The 17260-nt window shown below is 40.7% G+C and overlaps 1 protein-coding gene across 1 annotated transcript in view; it reads left to right on the top strand.

Annotated features, from left to right (window-relative positions):
* LOC115460620 (kunitz-type U19-barytoxin-Tl1a-like) overlaps nucleotides 1–17260 on the top strand; it is a 79270-nt gene that overhangs the window by 46280 nt on the left and 15730 nt on the right. Inside the window, exon 3 of the mRNA XM_030190391.1 lies at nucleotides 14942–15115. Coding sequence (XP_030046251.1) covers nucleotides 14942–15115 — 174 coding nt within the window. The remainder of the gene's footprint in view (nucleotides 1–14941; nucleotides 15116–17260) is intronic.

Here is a 17260-nt window from a genome sequence, read left to right as displayed (position 1 = left end):
TGAACAGCCCTAGCCGGTTTAGCCTTTCCTCATAGGGAAGTCGTCCCATCCCATTTATCATTTTCATTGCCCTTCTCTGTACCTTTTCTGATTCCACTATATCTTTTTTTGAGATGCAGTGACCAGAATTATATATATACTAGTAAAAGAAGCCTGTTTCAGAGCAAATGAAACGGGCGCTAGCAAGGTTTTCGTCGCCAACCCCTTCCTTGTTCTGCCATTGCTTCGCCCCCAACGTCATGACGTTTGATGCGAGGGCGGGGCCTGGAGCGATGTCCCACCCCCCCGCCTCCCTCCCTGCCAACCCCTTCGTTGTTCTGCCATTGCTCCGCCCTTGAGGGCGGGGCCCGGAGCGATTTCCCCCCTCCTCCCTCCCTGCCAACCTCTTCATTGTTCTGCCATTGCTCCGCCCTAGAGGGCGGGTCCCAGAGCGATTTCCCCCCCCCACCTCCCTGCCTCCCTCCCTGCCAAGCCCTTCATTGTTCAGCCATTGCTCCGCCCTCGAGGGCGGGGCCCAGAGCGATTTTGGTGGCTTCACCACCACGAACCTTCGAACCTTTTTAAAGGAAGTCAGAGCTTGGCTTCACTGATGTCAGTGTCCTCAGAACGTTGAGGGTGAGTTTTATTATAGTAGATATATATATATATATATATATATATATATATATATATATATATATATATATATATATATATATTATATATAGTGTTGACATTATACCCTACACCGTCAATTAAAATGTTCTATTACATATTGTGTTGACATTGTAAGTAGTATACTATGCCATACTCTGTATTGTTATTTGAATATTTTTACTGCTGGAATTGTCTATTGCTTATGTTTGATTTATTCTTACTGTACACCAACTTGTGTGAATTCCTTCAAAAAGGTGGTAAATAAATCCTAACAAATAAATATTATCATCACAGGGGAACTGTAAAGCCACAAAAATCTGCAAACATTTTGAGCAAAGAAACAAGTAACAATTGAGCTTACATACACAAGGATGAAAAGTTGCACAATAAGTTATTTGCTGTTTATGTACTATTATCAGCGTTTGTACCATAAAAAAAACAATTTGCATACCTCTGTCCTTGTCTACAAGGACTTGAAGTCTAGGAACTCAATGTACTAAGGTACAGGGATAGTCATAAACTTATTAATGCATGCCAGACTATTTGTGAAATTTGCCAATCAGAAGACCTATTTATCTAGATATCGCCAGGGCAGATCAAGGGCAGTCCCCAAAGTTTTATGGTTAGGAGCAGTATTCTGTTTACTAACTGGATAACTTATCTGGGATTTATTTCAACTATGGCAATCAGCATTCACAGGAAAAACTGCATATTGACCCAAGTGGGGGTTTGTTTGTTTGTTTGTATTGGTATCAATTAAAAGTAACACAACCTACAAGTAATTCAGCAGATTTAACTAGTTTCTAAACTTGAATTTGAGTGGGTTGGAAAACCAAACGCAATGACCTAACCATATAGTAAGTATAGTAACTAAGGATACTGTATATATTTATAATACTCTTGGATTAAACTGAAATCCTTCCTAAGGCTCCAGTGAAGTCAACAGCCACAGACCAACCAAAAAAAATGGTGTAATGACAGAGGTGTCTGGCAGAATTACTACTTGTAATATGGTGCCAACATTGCCATTTCTGGCTGCTATTTGGGGAAGTTTTGCAGGAGGACAAGAGACATTTTCTGAGATATTGCAGACTGAAGCCTGTTGAGACAGGGATTTATGTGTGCTGTTTTTAGGGCTTCAGCTTACCACCTCATTTCTGCAGTGGGGCAATCTTCAGATGAACCAGAAGAAGTTAACAGGGGGCTTCAGCAAAGATTTTCAGCTGAAAATCATTGAACGCTTCAACTGGTGGGTTAATTCTTTCTTAGAGGACGCATCAATTTCTTTGAAGATGGACAAAGCATGAGTTGTTTGAACCAGGCTCACTAACCACAGTAGCAAGAACAGCTATCATCCTCTAAATAGCAAAATTCTAAAGATTCTATTAAGGTTCAGGTTCAGTATGGGAATAAGGGAGGCTGTCATTTCTATGTGTTTTTAGTTTGTATTCACTGTTATTCAATGGCTGCTTCCCTGAGTTCCCTTTAAAAAGAATCATTTCTCTTACAGAATCCGCTTAGGACTGATGAAAGGGTATAAGGCACCTTAAGCGAACCTTCAGCCTTCCAATCCTCCTATTAATTTTCAGGCCCCTAGGGTCCTCACCAAAATTTTCATAATTAAAACTCAACAATCATGATCACTCCAACTCCTTTTCTCCCAACAAAAATCAGTATCATGATGTCAATTTTCAGTTTAATGATCATCACATAAAATTCAACTTAATACACATTCACAGCTAGCTTATAAGCTGGCCTTCCACAGGTCAGAACAGAATGACCAAAAATCACATTGCCAAAAAATAAATGTAATCAATAGAAATAAAACAAAATAAAACATGGAAAAGAAAATAAGATGATACCTTTTTTATTGGACATAACTTAATACATTTCTTGATTAGCTTTCGAAGTTGCTCTTCTTTGTCAGATCGGAAATAATCAAATGTTGGTAGATGACAGTATATATAAGTGAAACATCAAAGCATTTCAATGACAGTCTAACAGGATGGGGGTGGATAGATGAGAGACAGGAAGAGTCGGGTGGATGAGGGACAGGGAGATATGCATGGAGACAGGAGGGTGACAAAGCAGTACAATTTTATGGTTTATAATGGGCTAGAAAACCCAGATCTTTGTTAAGTCCTGTCTGGTGGGTGTCAAAATATTTAATCATTCTGACTTCAAAGGTCTTACGTTCCTGTATTGTTTTAAAGTTCCCTTTCAGGATTCTTACTATGAAATCACTGGTACAGTGTTCTGGTTTTGTAAAGTGCTGCCCCACAGAGGTGACATCCTGATTGGTACTAGCATTTTTCATATGGTATCTATCACGTAAATTAAATCTCTTCTTTAGCATCTGACTTGTAGCAGCCTTCGTTGCATTTTTTACACTGAATGATATATACCACATTGAAAGATGAGCACGTGAAAGATTCCTTAATGTTGAACATTTTTCCTTTGTGAATGACCTTGGGGTCCTGTGAAATGTTTTGGCATAGTTTACAGCTGGATATATTGCAAGGATGTGTGCCATTCTCTTCTTTTTGAGTCTGTGTTGGGAGCTTACTTCTAATTAGCTTGTGTTTTAAGTTGGGTGGCTGGTGGGTATGGGAATATCTCTTTCAGTAATTCATCCTCCTGGAGTAGAGGCTGCAGATCTTTTATGATTTTTCTTAATTTTTCCAGCTCTGGGTTGTATGTCACTATAAGGGGGATTCTGTCTGTGGCTTTTTTTTCTTTGTACTGTAACAGATTTTCCCTGGGTGTTTTGAGGGAGGAGGCAATATTGTTAGAGATTATTTTGGGGTTGTAGCCTTTCTGTTCGAAGGATGCAGTCAGGATTTCAAGGTGTCTGTTTCTGTCCCCTGGGTCAGAGCAGATACGGTGGTATCTTGTGGCTTGGCTATAAATAATGGATCTTTTTGTATGTGAAGGATAGAAGCTGGAGTTGTGGAGGTAGCCGCATTTGTCTGTGGGTTTCTTGTATATGGATGTTTGTATATAGCCATCACTGATTGAGACTGTGGTGTCCAAAAAATTGACTTTTTCTGGGGAGTAGTCAATTTTGAATCTGAATGTAGGATGGTATGTATTGAAGGAATTGTAAAATTGTTTCAGAGTTTCTTCTCCCTCAGTCCAAATCATAAAAATGTCATCGATGTACCGGTAGTATTTTAGGGGTTTGGTCTGATATGTATTCAGAAATGTCTCTTCCAGCTCAGCCATAAAGAGGTTGGCATATTGGGGTGCTGTCCTGGAGCCCATTGCAGTGCCCATTATTTGTAGATAGATATCATTGTTAAAGCGGAAATAGTTGTGAGTTAAAATTAATTTAATAAAATAGATTTAAAATAAAATAAAATAGATTTAATTTACATAGACACCATATGAAAAATGCTAGTACCAATCAGAATATCACCTCTGTGGGGCAGCACTTTACAAAACCAGAACACTGTACCAATGATTTCATGGTAAGAATCCTGAAAGTGAACTTTAAAACAATACAGGAACGTAAGACCTTTGAAGTCAGAATGATTAAATATTTTGACACCCACCAGACAGGACTTAACAAAGATCTGGGTTTTCTAGCCCATTATAAACCATAAAATTGTACTGCTTTGTCACCCTCCTATCTCCAAGCATATCTCCCTATCCCTCATCCCTGCGACTCTTCCTGTCTTTCACCTATCCACCCCCATCCTGTTAGACTGTCACTGAAATGCTTTGATGTTTCACTTATATATACTATCATCTACCAACATTTGCTTATTTCCGATCTGACGAAGAAGGGCAACCTTTGAAAGCTAATCAAGAAATGTAATGTTATGTCCAATAAAAAAGGTATCATCTTATTTTCTTTTCCATGTTTTATTTTGTTTTATTTCTATTGATTACCTTTAAACGTGGACTAGCACGGCTACCACACCTCTCTACCCAAAAATTAAATGAATCACGAAACACATTGCAGTGATACTGGGAAAGGAAGGGTAGGGGTTGGTTGATTTATTTATCTGAGGTACTTGGTATACCACCATTCATAAGCTCATTAAGGTGATGTACGTCTAGGGTTACCAGATGGCTCCAGGTCATGGAGGACAGATTGAGCCAGCCCGGATTTTACTTCCACTGAAAGATAAGGTAATAATAATAATGGTTTAAAACACTTTAAACATACTAATACAACATAGAACACAAAGTTACAGAAAGGGAGGGGTACTTACCAGCACAACATTAATAACCAGAGTACAAACGAACAAGCAATAGAACCTCAATAGGGAATTTAAAACATAGAAAGGGAAATAAAACCAAATATCCCATTAGCCAACTCAACAAAAACTGGCTTTGCACTCAATGTGGGTTATGCATTTAACTCACATTAAGTGCAAAAATTCACCACATTTTTGTAAACAGGCCCCTAAATCCAGTTTCTAAGCATTGCCATTACATTTATTTCTTTATTAGGATTTATTTACTGCTTTTTGAAGGAATTCCCTCAAGGCAGTGTACAGTAAGAATAAATCAAACATGAACAATAGGCAATTACAGCAGTAAAAATATTCAAATACCAATACAAAGTATGATATTGTTATTTGAATATTTTTACTGCTGTAATTGCCTATTGTTCATGTTTGATTTATTCTTATTACTACTACTAGTATACATGAGAGCAAGCACACACAGTTCTCTTAGTAGAACCCAAGGAGTCTCTGCATCGGAGAGCGATTGAGGTGGTATGTTTCTGGCTGGAATCTGCAGACGAGTCAAGATGCAAGGTTGTGCCTGCTAACTCTTTATGAGATGAGGAGGCCTCAACAACGTGAATATGATTCTCTTCCACCCGTAGATGTGAACTCTGCAGATTTTTTCACTCTGTCCAAGGAGGGATAATTTGAACTGAGTTTAGCACAATGGCGTAACTAAGGGTGGGCCTGGGTGGGCACATCTTGGCTCAGGCCCACCCAGCTGCAGCGCCACACTGCTCTCTTCCCCCCTCTCTTCCGCAACGTCCTGGCATCTGCACTCCGGTCTCTGAACCCCTTCCATCCCCGGTGTCGGTACAGGTGTCCTCGGCGCCTGCAACGATTCATTCTCGCTGCTTGTGCCAACCCCACAGCAGTGGCATAGCTAGGTGGGGTGCCAGGGGAGCAGCCGCACCCCCAAACAGAGTTCCGCCAGTGCCTATTTTTTCTCGTCGTGTTGCATTGAAAATGTGTGCTGGCGCAAGTCCGCTCTCTCAACGCTTTTGCTCCCCCCACGCCATTAACCTGGCTCCGCTTCTGCCCCACAGGCTTCCATCTGCTGCGTTCCACCAGACAGTAAACAAGCAATGATGTTAGAGAGGGCAGAAGTGACATGGCAGATGGAAGCCCGCGGGGCCGGCGCAAGCAGCGAGAATGAATCACTGCAGGTGCCAGGGACACCTGTACCAACATCGGGGAGGGACGGAGTTCAGAGACAGGAGCGCAGATGCCGGGACACCGCAGAGCAGAGGGAGAAGATGTGGGGTAGGTGAAAAAAAACCCCTCTTATATTCTTAAAAAATATCTCTTGGAAGATATTTGCGGTGTGTGGTTGGGGGGGAGGGGCACATGTGCGTGGAAGGGCCCATCCAAAATACCGAGTCTGGCTCTGGTTTAGCACCCCACAAGTTGGGATTTTTGTTTGCCTCCCCCTTCCCTCCTGAAAGACCTGACCTGGGAATTGAAAGAAGGCTCTGCTGCACAGCAGTGCAAAGCTCTGTCACCAAACCACCAGCTCAGCCTCAGCGTTCCAACAGCTCAAAAGTCTCACAAAATGAATGTTTTTAAACCAGAAAAAGATGCTTTGTGCCGTCGAGTCTCCAATTACCTTTTCTGGTTAATGATGCACACCAGGGATCGCAGACTACACAAGTGCTGACAGCCTCACTGCAGATCATTCCATGAAGTTGAGATGTCTATCCTTACAAACATATTATTACTGCAAAGCTTAAAACAAAAGGAAATCCAAATAATAATATGCTTTCTGAAGCCATGTACCTTGATATAGCTTTCGACCTGTTTTGTTTTGTTTTAGCAGGCTAGGAATGTTTTATTTAGACATTTTTATGTTTGGCATCTGAAATTTAAAGGAGTGTATCCTGATGAAACATAGCAGAGGTTTCTGAAATAAGATTTTTGTGAGGTAACAATTCTCCTGGGTTGAGAGGGAGCTTAAATTGAATTATTTAAGAATTGATTAACTGCACCTTTTTGGAAACTTACAGGTTCAGCTTTAATGCTATTAGAGACTAATTACAGAACACAAAAGTCAAGTATGTCAGTGATAAAACAAAGAGCAAATTATACTTAAGGGCCCTTTTACTAAGCTGTGGTATAAAGTGATCTGGGCTAATTGGAAGTGTGAAATTGGTGCGTACTGGGTCATTTTTTACCGTGGCGGGTAATAATGCCTTTTTTAAATGGGGCAGTAAATGGCTGTGCACTAATATGAAAAGTAGCGCATGGCTATTTACTGCCTGAGCCCTTACCGCCACCTATTTACTTGGCAGCATTGGAGCCGACTCTGTGGGTGCTTGAGCACCCCCAATATTGAGAAAATTCGTTGTATGTGTCCAGGGAGGGGTCATTTCCATTGGGCTTAGCACCCCCAATAATTTTGAAAAGTTGGCTCCTATGCTTGGCAGTAAGGACTTGCATGATATTCGTGCAGTAATCAGGCAGCGCAAAACAATGTGGCTGCACTGCTGATTATCAGCGGGAACATCCTCCGCAGTAGAAAATAGAAAATGATTTTCTACCACAGTTAACAGCGCATGCCAACTTTGGAATTACCGCTGGGTGCTCATGCTACCCCAGTGGTAGTGTTGATTTGGCGCATGCTACCTGTGCGTTAGCCCTACTGCGGCTTAGTAAAAGGGTCCCTTAAGGAATTAGCTACATATGCATATTGGAGGTGGGGGTTATTCACTTTCCAGATAGACAGATTAAGGGGTCCTTTTACTAAGCTGCATAAGTGCCTACACATGTCCGATGCACATCAATTCCAAGTTCCCGCCCTGCTACCATGCGGCCCGGGCGGTAATTTCATTTTTTACGCGCATCCACTACGCACGCCGGAAAATATATTTTATTTTCTGGTGCACGGCAAAAACCGGGTGATAATCAGCATTGTACATGCGTTGACCATTACCGCCCGGTTAACGCGTGAGACCTTACTGCTAAGTGAATGGGTGGCAGTAAAGTCTCAGACACAAAATGGACGCGCACCAATTTTGATTTTGCCGCACATCCACTTTCGGCAAAATTTTCACTATCGCAGCCCATTTTGCAGTGCACCTTAGTAATAGGACCCCTAAGAGAATAGACTGGATGACTTTCTGGTCTTCTTTTAATCAGGATTCCAACCAATAGATTTGCTGATAGTCAACCAAAAAAAAAAAAAGAACACCCATAAAATTAAATTCCTGTCATGAGCAAGTGGGACTATACGTCTCCAATGCTGTGAGCAAAAGTATAATAATGGGTAGTTTCAATTACCCTAATATTGACTGGATAAATAAGGGAGCACCAGAGAGATAAAATTCCTAGATGTAATAAATGACTGCTTCTTGGAGCAACTGGTCCAGGAACCAACAAGAGGGGGAGCCATTTCAGATATAGTCCTTGGTAGCGTGCAGCCGTGCAGGGCATTAGCATTAGTACGAGAGGTAACAGTGTTGCGTACCACGCTCGATTTTAAGGATAAATTACATATTACTAACAATAGCTCCGCAAGCTCATTTTTCAGTTCTATCAGTACTCTGGGATGAATACCATCCGATCCAGGAGATTTGCTACTCTTCAGTTTGTAGAACTGCCCCATTACATCCTCCAGGTTTAGAGAGAATTCATTAAGTTTCTCTGACTCATCAGCTTCGAATACCATTTCTGGCACTGGTATCCCACCCAAATCTTCCTCAGTGAAGACCGAAGCAAAGAATTCATTTAATCTCTGTGCTATGGCTTTGTCTTCCCTGATAGCCCCTTTTACTCCTCGGTCATCTAGTGGTCCAACTGATTCTTTTTCCGGCTTCCTGCTTTTAATATACCTTAAAAAAATTTTTACTATGTGTTTTTGCCTCCAATGCAATCTTGTTTTCGAAGTCCCTCTTAGCCTTCCTTATCAGCGCTTCACATTTGACTTGACATTCCTTATGCTGTTTCTTATTGTTTTCAGTCGGTTCCTTCTTCCATTTTCTGAAGGATTTTCTTTTAGCTCTAATAGCTTCCTTCACCTCACTTTTTAACCATGCCGGTTGTTGTTTGGTCTTCCTTACTCCTTTTTTAATACGCGGAATATATTTGGCCTGGGCTTCCAGGATGGTGTGTTTGAACAGCATCCACGCCTGATGTAAATTTTTGACCCTCGCAGCCGCTCCTCTAAGTTTTTTTTTTCACCATTCTTCTCATTTTATCATAGTCTCCTTTTTTAAAGTTAAACACTAACGTATTTGATTTCCTATGTATACTTACTTCAAAGCTAATATGAAATCTGATCATATTATGATCACTGTTATCAAGCGGCCCCAGCACCATTACCTCCTGCACCAGATCATGTGCTCCACTAAGGACTAGATCTAGAATTTTTCCTTCTTTCGTCGGCTCCTGTACCAGCTGCTCCATAAAGCTGTCCTTGATTTCATCAAAGAATTTTACCTCCCTAGCGTGCCCCGATGTTACATTTGCCCAGTCAATATCGGGGTAATTGAAATCACCCATTATTATTGTGTTGCCCAGTTTGTTTGCATCCCTAATTTCCTTTAACATTTCTGCATCCGTCTGTTCATCCTGGCCAGGCGGACGGTAGTACACTCCTATCACTATCCTTTTCCCCTTTACACATGGAATTTCAATCCACAGTGATTCCAAGAAGTGTTTTGCTTCCTGCAGAATTTTCAATCTATTTGATTCAAGGCTCTCGTTAATATACAATGGTACCCCTCCACCAATTCAATCCACCCTATCACTATGATATAATTTGTAGCCCGGTATAACAGTGTCCCACTGGTTATCCTCCTTCTACCAGGTCTCAGAGATGCCTATTATATCTAATTTTTCATTTAGTGCAATATATTCTAACTCTCCCATCTTATTTCTTAGGCTCCTGGCATTCGCATATAGACATTTCAAACTATGTTTGTTGTTCTTATTTACATAATGCTCAGTACTTGACAGTATTAATTTGCAATCTTTTCTCTGATTTTTATTTTTATTTAAGGACACCTGATCTACTACGATCTCTTTTGCAACTTCACTATCAGGATACCTTAGCTTCCCTGTTTAGGTGATATCTTTGAAGGATACCTTATCCCGAACCATGCGCTTTTGAGCGACTGTCGGCCTTCCCCCCGACATGCTTTATAACATGTTGAAACAAAAAGACAGACCTGCTGGCCATATTCTTTAGTTAATTCCACAGGAACCATGTTTTTCTAAAATCAGCTTACTAGCTCTTTTCTCTCAGTACAGTATGAGAGACTCATGGATGTCGGATTGCAGCTGCTGCTTCCATACAGGCAATTTTAAAACAACTTTGCTTTTGAAGTCAATACTACTACTAAAGGTACTATTTATATATCATTATTACAGGCTGCAAATGAATAGGGATATATTTTCCCCTCTTTGTATTTTTATTATACTTTTGCTTTGAATAGAAATGCGTTGGTCACCTTGAAACATTTGGAGTGGCATTCAGCACTGTCCAAACTATGAACTGTAACAGCGTACAAAGTTCATAATCAACAGCATAGTGAAAACAGCGTCTGGTATTTTGCTGTAAACATTCTTATTTGCTGCACAGCTCATATTATTTTGATGGTGAAAGAGATACTTGTTGCATACTATCAGATAAGAGATTCCTTTTTTTAACACGTTTTTACACCAGATATGTGTTCAGTTGAGGTGCTTCTTCTAACACCCACGTTGTGGATGGGGTTAAATCTGTTCCAATCTACACTGACTGAGTTTGCAATCTGGAAAGATGGAACATAAGTATAAAATTTGAGAAATGCTGTGTTAATACATTTGCATTCAACATAATCTTATTTACATTTTTCTTCCTTTCTTACTGAAAGATTCTTTTTGTTCATTTGTTATTGTACTGGATTTCTCTCCTTTTTGCAAAAATCTTAATAATATACTTATACTAAAATTTAAATTAAGTATGGGATTAGATCTCTTCCAAATATTACAGTGGATTCATGCTTTTGTTCGTCATGTTCTGAACAGTAGTTGGGGAGTATATCCAGTCCGGGCAGACTTCCACGGTCTGGGCTTCGAAAACGGCAAGGATATTTTATTATCACATCATACCATATGCTATGAGTTTATCTTGTTGGGCAGACTAGATGGATTGTGCAGGTCTTTAAGTGCCATCATCTACTATGTTATACCTTGAAGATATCATCATATCAGGCATCTAGATATATCCTAGGTGCAGTAGAAACATTGCAGTAGATTCTTCCCCAGAGATTCAGGCCTCTGGTTGGTAAATAGCGGATGAATGTCATGCTTTGCATTTTTGAATTCTGTTATAAAAGGGGGCAGCCAGCTGCTACTTGATGTCTTTCCAAAGTGGCAATTACTCAGCTGGTAGAGTTAGCAGTGATTTTATACATTTATTTGTTGCATTTGTATCCCGCATTTTCCCACATATTTGTAGACTCAATGTGGCTTACATAGTACCAGGAGGCGTTTGTCATTGAGCTGCACTGCAGTGGATGATATAAAACATGTGATTCACACAGGCGAAACAGCTGCCCATGGGCACTTTCTTACTTTATTGGTAAATCCACCCCTGGGAGTAGCCAGGAAAATCATATTCAGGAGACAGAGAGGGGCATTTTCAAAAGAAACGTCCAAGTTGTGATTTGGACGTCCTTGCAAAACGGCAAAATCCAGGGGCGGGGAAACCTGTATTTTCGAAACAAAATGTACGTCCATCTTTCGTTTCAAAATAGAGACATCCAAATCCTTAATTTTGGACATCCCTAGACATGGACATTTTTGACTTTTGGTGATTTTCGAAACCAAAGATGTCCATGTAAAAAATGTCCAAATGCAAGCAATTTGGTCGTGGGAGGAGCCAGCATTTATAGTGCACTGGTCCCCCTGACATGCCAGGACACCAACCAGGCACCCTAGGGGACACTGCAGTGGACTTCAAAAAATGCTCCCAGGAACATAGCTCCCTTACCTTGTGTGCTGAGCCCCCCAACCACCCCCAAAACCCACTACCCACAACTTTACACCACTACCATAGCCCTTAAAGGTGAAGGGGGGACACCTACATATGGGTACAGTGGGTTTGTGGTGGGTTTTGACAGGAGATATGATAGAGGTCTATAAAATAATGAGTGGAGTTGAACGGGTAGATGTGAAGCGTCTGTTTACGCTTTCCAAAAATACTAGGACTAGGGGGCATGCGATGAAGCTACAATGTAGTAAATTTAAAATGAATCAGAGAAAATATTTCTTCACTCAACATGTAATTAAACTCTGGAATTCGTTGCTAGACATGTGGTAAAGGCAGTTAGCTTAGCGGAGTTTTAAAAAGGTTTGGACGGCTTCCTAAAGGGAAAGTCCATAGACCATTATTAAATGGACTTGGGTAAAATCCACTATTTCTGGGATAAGCAGTATAGAATGTTTTGTACTTTTTGGGGATCTTGCCAGGTATTTGTGACCTGGATTGGCCACTGTTGGAAACAGGATGCTTGGCTTGATGGACCTTTGGTCTTTCCCAGTATGGCAATACTTATGTACTTATGTTACAGGTAGGGGGGGTATGGTCCTGGGTCCACCTGTCTGAAGTGCACTGCAGTACCCACTAAAACTGCTCCAGGGACATGCATACTGCTGTCAAGGACCTGAGTATGACATCTGAGGCTGGCACAAAATATTTTATTTTATTTTTTTTATATTTATTTTTATTAACACAGTACAGCAGTGCTCGCATAGACATATCCAAAACTTCCAGTTATGTGTATACAGTAACTCATAAAGATCACATTTTGAAGCTTACAAAGCATCTAACCATAAATCACCGGCCTGGCTCGCACTACACACTGCATTTTCTGTTTTATTCCCCTTTCCCAGTCATACTTCATGCTCACCACTTTAACCCACACCGTAACTCAACATCTATCCCAAATGCTCCCCTCATACCCTCCCATTCCCTTCCCCCCCCCTCCCTCATTGCCCTGTAAAGGTAACACTTTTAAACAGGCTGTCCACAGAGCATGATATTGCCTGGTGGTAAGCTTTGCTGAGGTGGCATAGATACGGCACTCATTCTCACCCACCATTCTCATTTTATTATACCACACTTCTACCGGGGGATGTTCTGGGTGTATCCAAAATTGTAAAATGGTCTTTTTGATCAATAAGAGGGATGTATATATAAATCTCCTATGTGACTTAGGAAGGCCCTGGGCAATCAGAAGGTCTTGGTCTCCCAACAGTAAGGTTGCATAATCCCACTCTATCTGCCTGTTTGTGACTTCTTTAATCATCTGAAATGCTGGGTTCCACAGTGAAAGGGACAGGCATTCTAAAAAAGAGTGAATAAAAGTCCCCCACCCTTTCTGGCATTTGGTGCATTGACCCTCTCCCCAGAGGCCCATGACTGCCCCCTTAGCCTTTGTAATGTATGCTCGGTGCAATATCCTGTATTGAGTTTCTTGCAGGTCTGCTACTTTAACCATGTCATAGATATTGGAGAAAAGCTTACTAAATTCTTTAATAGTGTAGTTTCTATTCAACTCTCTATTCCACTGGTCCATCAATCTTTCCATCCCTCCCAGAGGCATATGCATCTGCAAGATTTTATACCATGTGGATAGGCTGTTCGCCTTGTGCGGTGTACGCAATAGAATCTTGTTCATTGGCCCCCACAGCCATCGATCTCCATGTGCCCGTTGTAAAGAATAATAATAATGCCGTACTTGAAGATATTGTAGTAAATGCTTATTGGGGAAGTCCCACTTCTCCTTCAGCTGATCAAATGATTCTAACTGCTCCTTGTCCCAGCTGCACAAGTCTCTCTGCTGTTCTTAATATGTTCATTGTATTGTACTGATATTGTAACATATTTCTGTGATATGAATATTTTATTGTGCTGTTTTAATGTGTGACAACATATTGACACTGTATCATATTATTGCTTTTTCTATAACTTGCTATATCCAAACTTACCTTTATTGTTCTATTTTCATTTTGCACTGATGTTTGGTCAATTTACTATAGTTTCTATATCAAGCTACATCTATAGTACACCACCTTGGGTGAAACTTTTCATTAAGGTGGTTAACACATCTACATCTATAAATAAATACATTAATATGTAAGCCACATTGAGCCTACAAATATGTGGGACAATGTGGGATACAAATGTGACAAATAAATAAATAAATAAAATCCGAATTATGTCAAAGGAATATGTGCTGTGTTAAAGCGCCCCCTAGAGGCAAAAACATAAAAGCATATATTTGACACATAACACTTTCTTAACACTCTAGTGTACCCAAGGCCAGAGAACTGTAGTTATATCAATTACTGCATAAAAGAGTCTATTCACAAAACCATGTTAGTGGCTTTTAGCAGACTCTAATGCAGAGCTCAAAACAATATATTGTGGGGAAGGGGCCGGGGATGGTGCCTTACAAGCAATGCGGATTTATGGAACTATGCAAATTATATATCTCAGGATTAACTACAAATTAGAGATTGAAATAAAGGCATTCATCTTGCCAGGCTTTAGTGTTCCAGAACACCAAAACAGAGCAGACAAAATTTCATTAAGCAGAATATGAATTATGAGAAAAATATGCTTGGATACTTTTGATAGTTCCTTATTAATGGAATTCCATAATTTAAACTTTCATAAACAAGGGTGAAGGGGAAGGGTGGGGTAACTGAAGGGACAAATTATCCCAGGGAAACTATTGTCCACATTTATACTAGTCTTTTTGGCATGCATGCATTTACAGGCTTAATTTACATGCATACACTTAAATTTTCAAAAGTGTGTGCTTAAGTGCAAACTCCTTCCTATCATCACCGCAGCATATGTCTCCACACAGTCCAGGTAAACATATGAACATACATGCGGTCCACACACAAGTATTCTCAAGTATCAGGCTGGCATATTACAAACATCTATTTCTGTAGGCAAAAATCTAGTTTATCTGCAGAAATGTTTAGGAAAATTACCTTCTGAGTGTCAAGAGTGTGTAGAGACAAGGTATAGAGTTCAGACTTCCCATTACTGTTCTGCCTTTGCACAGATCGCGTCTGCCAGTTGGAAAAAGATGTCGGAGACTGCAAAGGTCACTGCTTATTATGGGCCTTCAATCACAACCTGAAGACATGTGAGAAATCTTTCTATGGAGGCTGTGGAGGAAATGGAAACAGGTTCTTCACCAAAAAGCTGTGCTACGAAAGATGTGCTCCAGAGAAGGGTATGGTGGTATTTGTAGCTTGCTAGTTTTATCATTTGTTGGAATTCACACACATGCTTAACACATCAAATAAAACAGTGTAGTACATTACAGAACAAGGAAAGATATTTATAAGCCAACATAATAATACAAGAATGCTTTATTTTATTTATTTGGATTTAGAACACACTTTTTCTTTAGCAGGTTAAGGTAATTATATTCAAGTCCACAGAATATTTCTGTAAACCCAGAGGATTTACAACGTAAGTTTGCACCTGAGATATAAGTGAGTTGCCCAAGGTCACAAACAGCACCTGAGACTTAAACCCTGGAAACTCCTCTATTACTAATTTCTTTAACGCTGCTAGACATGTGCAATGCTGCATACGTACATAAGAGACAGTTCTTACACCACAGAGCTTACAATTTATTTATTTTATTTATTTATTGCATTTGTATCCCACATTTTCCCACCTCTTTGCAGGTTCAATGTGGCTTACAATACATCATGAATGGTGGAAATTTATAAGAAAATAGACATTTTGTATTACAGAAGGATCTTGGGTAACATTATAATGATAAAACGTGATAGTAGTATAACAAGCAGATATTATAAGACAGTTCTGGATGTATTTATTTATTTTATTTATTTATTGCATTTGTATCCCACATTTTCCCACTTATTTGCAGGCTCAATATGGCTTACATAATTTTGTTAATACATTGTCATTCCAGGTTATCAGATACAGTTATTAGTAAGATGTAGAGATTTAGTAATAGAAGAAAGAAGGAAGTAATTAGGGGATAAGTATAGAAGGTGGTTTGGTGAAGTGGATTAGTGAGGTTATAGGTTTTCTTTGTAGGCCTTGTTGAAGAAAATATGTCTTCAGAAATTTGCGAAAGTTAGTTATTTCGTCGATTGTTTTCAGGTCTGTAGGTAATGCATTCCATAACTGTGTGCTCAAGTAAGAGAAGGTAGTGGCATGCATCTGCTTGTATTTTAGTCCTTTACAATCTAACCAAGACAAGCATCTAGGACAAATAAGAGACTTTGTAATCAGGAGAACCAGGGAATAAGATTTGAAAGCATCCTCCGAAAGGTGGGCTTTTAGGCTAGAGCACAATTATACCAGCTCAGGCATGTAAAGCTGGATTCAGTAAATGGCACCCAAATTTAAGCGTCAGAAAGATCCGCACAAAACTTGTATCCTATAAAGGGTGCTCTGTTCCAGATGCCCTTTATAGAATAGCACTTAGCACCAATTCCCGTGCCCAACTTTGGGGGCAAGGACCTGCACCTGCTGAAACCTGGTGTAAATCCTGGTGTGCAAGTTGGGCAGCATATTAATATTGCCCAACTACCGAAAAAAGCAGATAAGAATAATCAGCTTTATATGGCTCTGCCATATTTGGAATGGAACTATCAATCTACTAATATGCCAGTATCTGCCATGGACGGTTGCTTTGAAGGAAAATCTTGCCTCACCAATCTACTACATTTCTTTGAAGGGGTGAACAAACATGTGTATAAAGCAGGGGCGTAACCAGACTTCAGCGGGAGGGGGGTCCAGATCCTGAGGTGAGGAGGCACATTTTAGCCCCCCCCCCCCCCACCATTGCCGAAACCCCCGCCATTGCCAACCCCCTCACTGCCGCCACCACCACCAACTTTGACCCCCCCCGCCGATGACCCTCTCGACCCACTCTCCCGCCGCCAACCCTCCCCTGCAGTCGCCGTCTGCTACCTTTGCTGGCGGGGTTGTACATACAACTTGCAGGACGTCAGACTCAGAAACAGAACGAAGGAAGAAGAGGACCTCGGCTGGCGGGGGTTGGGGTCCCCCACCAGCAAAGGTAGCAGACGGCGATGGCGGATTGACAGCGGGTTGTCAGCGGAAGGGGAGGTCGAGAGGGTTGTCAGCAGGGGGGTCCAGGGCCAAATCTATGGGGGATCAGGCCCCCGTGGCCCCACGTAGCTATGCCCCTGGTATAAAGGTGAGCTGGTTGATATTGTATATCTGGATTTTCAAAAGGCATTTGACAAACTACCTCATGAAAGACTCCAGAGGAAATTAGAGAGTCATGGGATAGGAGGTAGTGTTCTATTGTGGATTAAAAACTGGTTACAAGATAGAAAACAGAAAGTAGGGTTAAATGGTCAGTATT

Source organism: Microcaecilia unicolor, chromosome 1 (assembly GCF_901765095.1).
Source record: "Microcaecilia unicolor chromosome 1, aMicUni1.1, whole genome shotgun sequence".
In the NCBI taxonomy this organism is placed as follows: Eukaryota; Metazoa; Chordata; class Amphibia; order Gymnophiona; family Siphonopidae; genus Microcaecilia; species Microcaecilia unicolor.
Note: the sequence above shows the minus strand (reverse complement) of the source record. Positions and strands in the feature narration are given on the sequence as shown.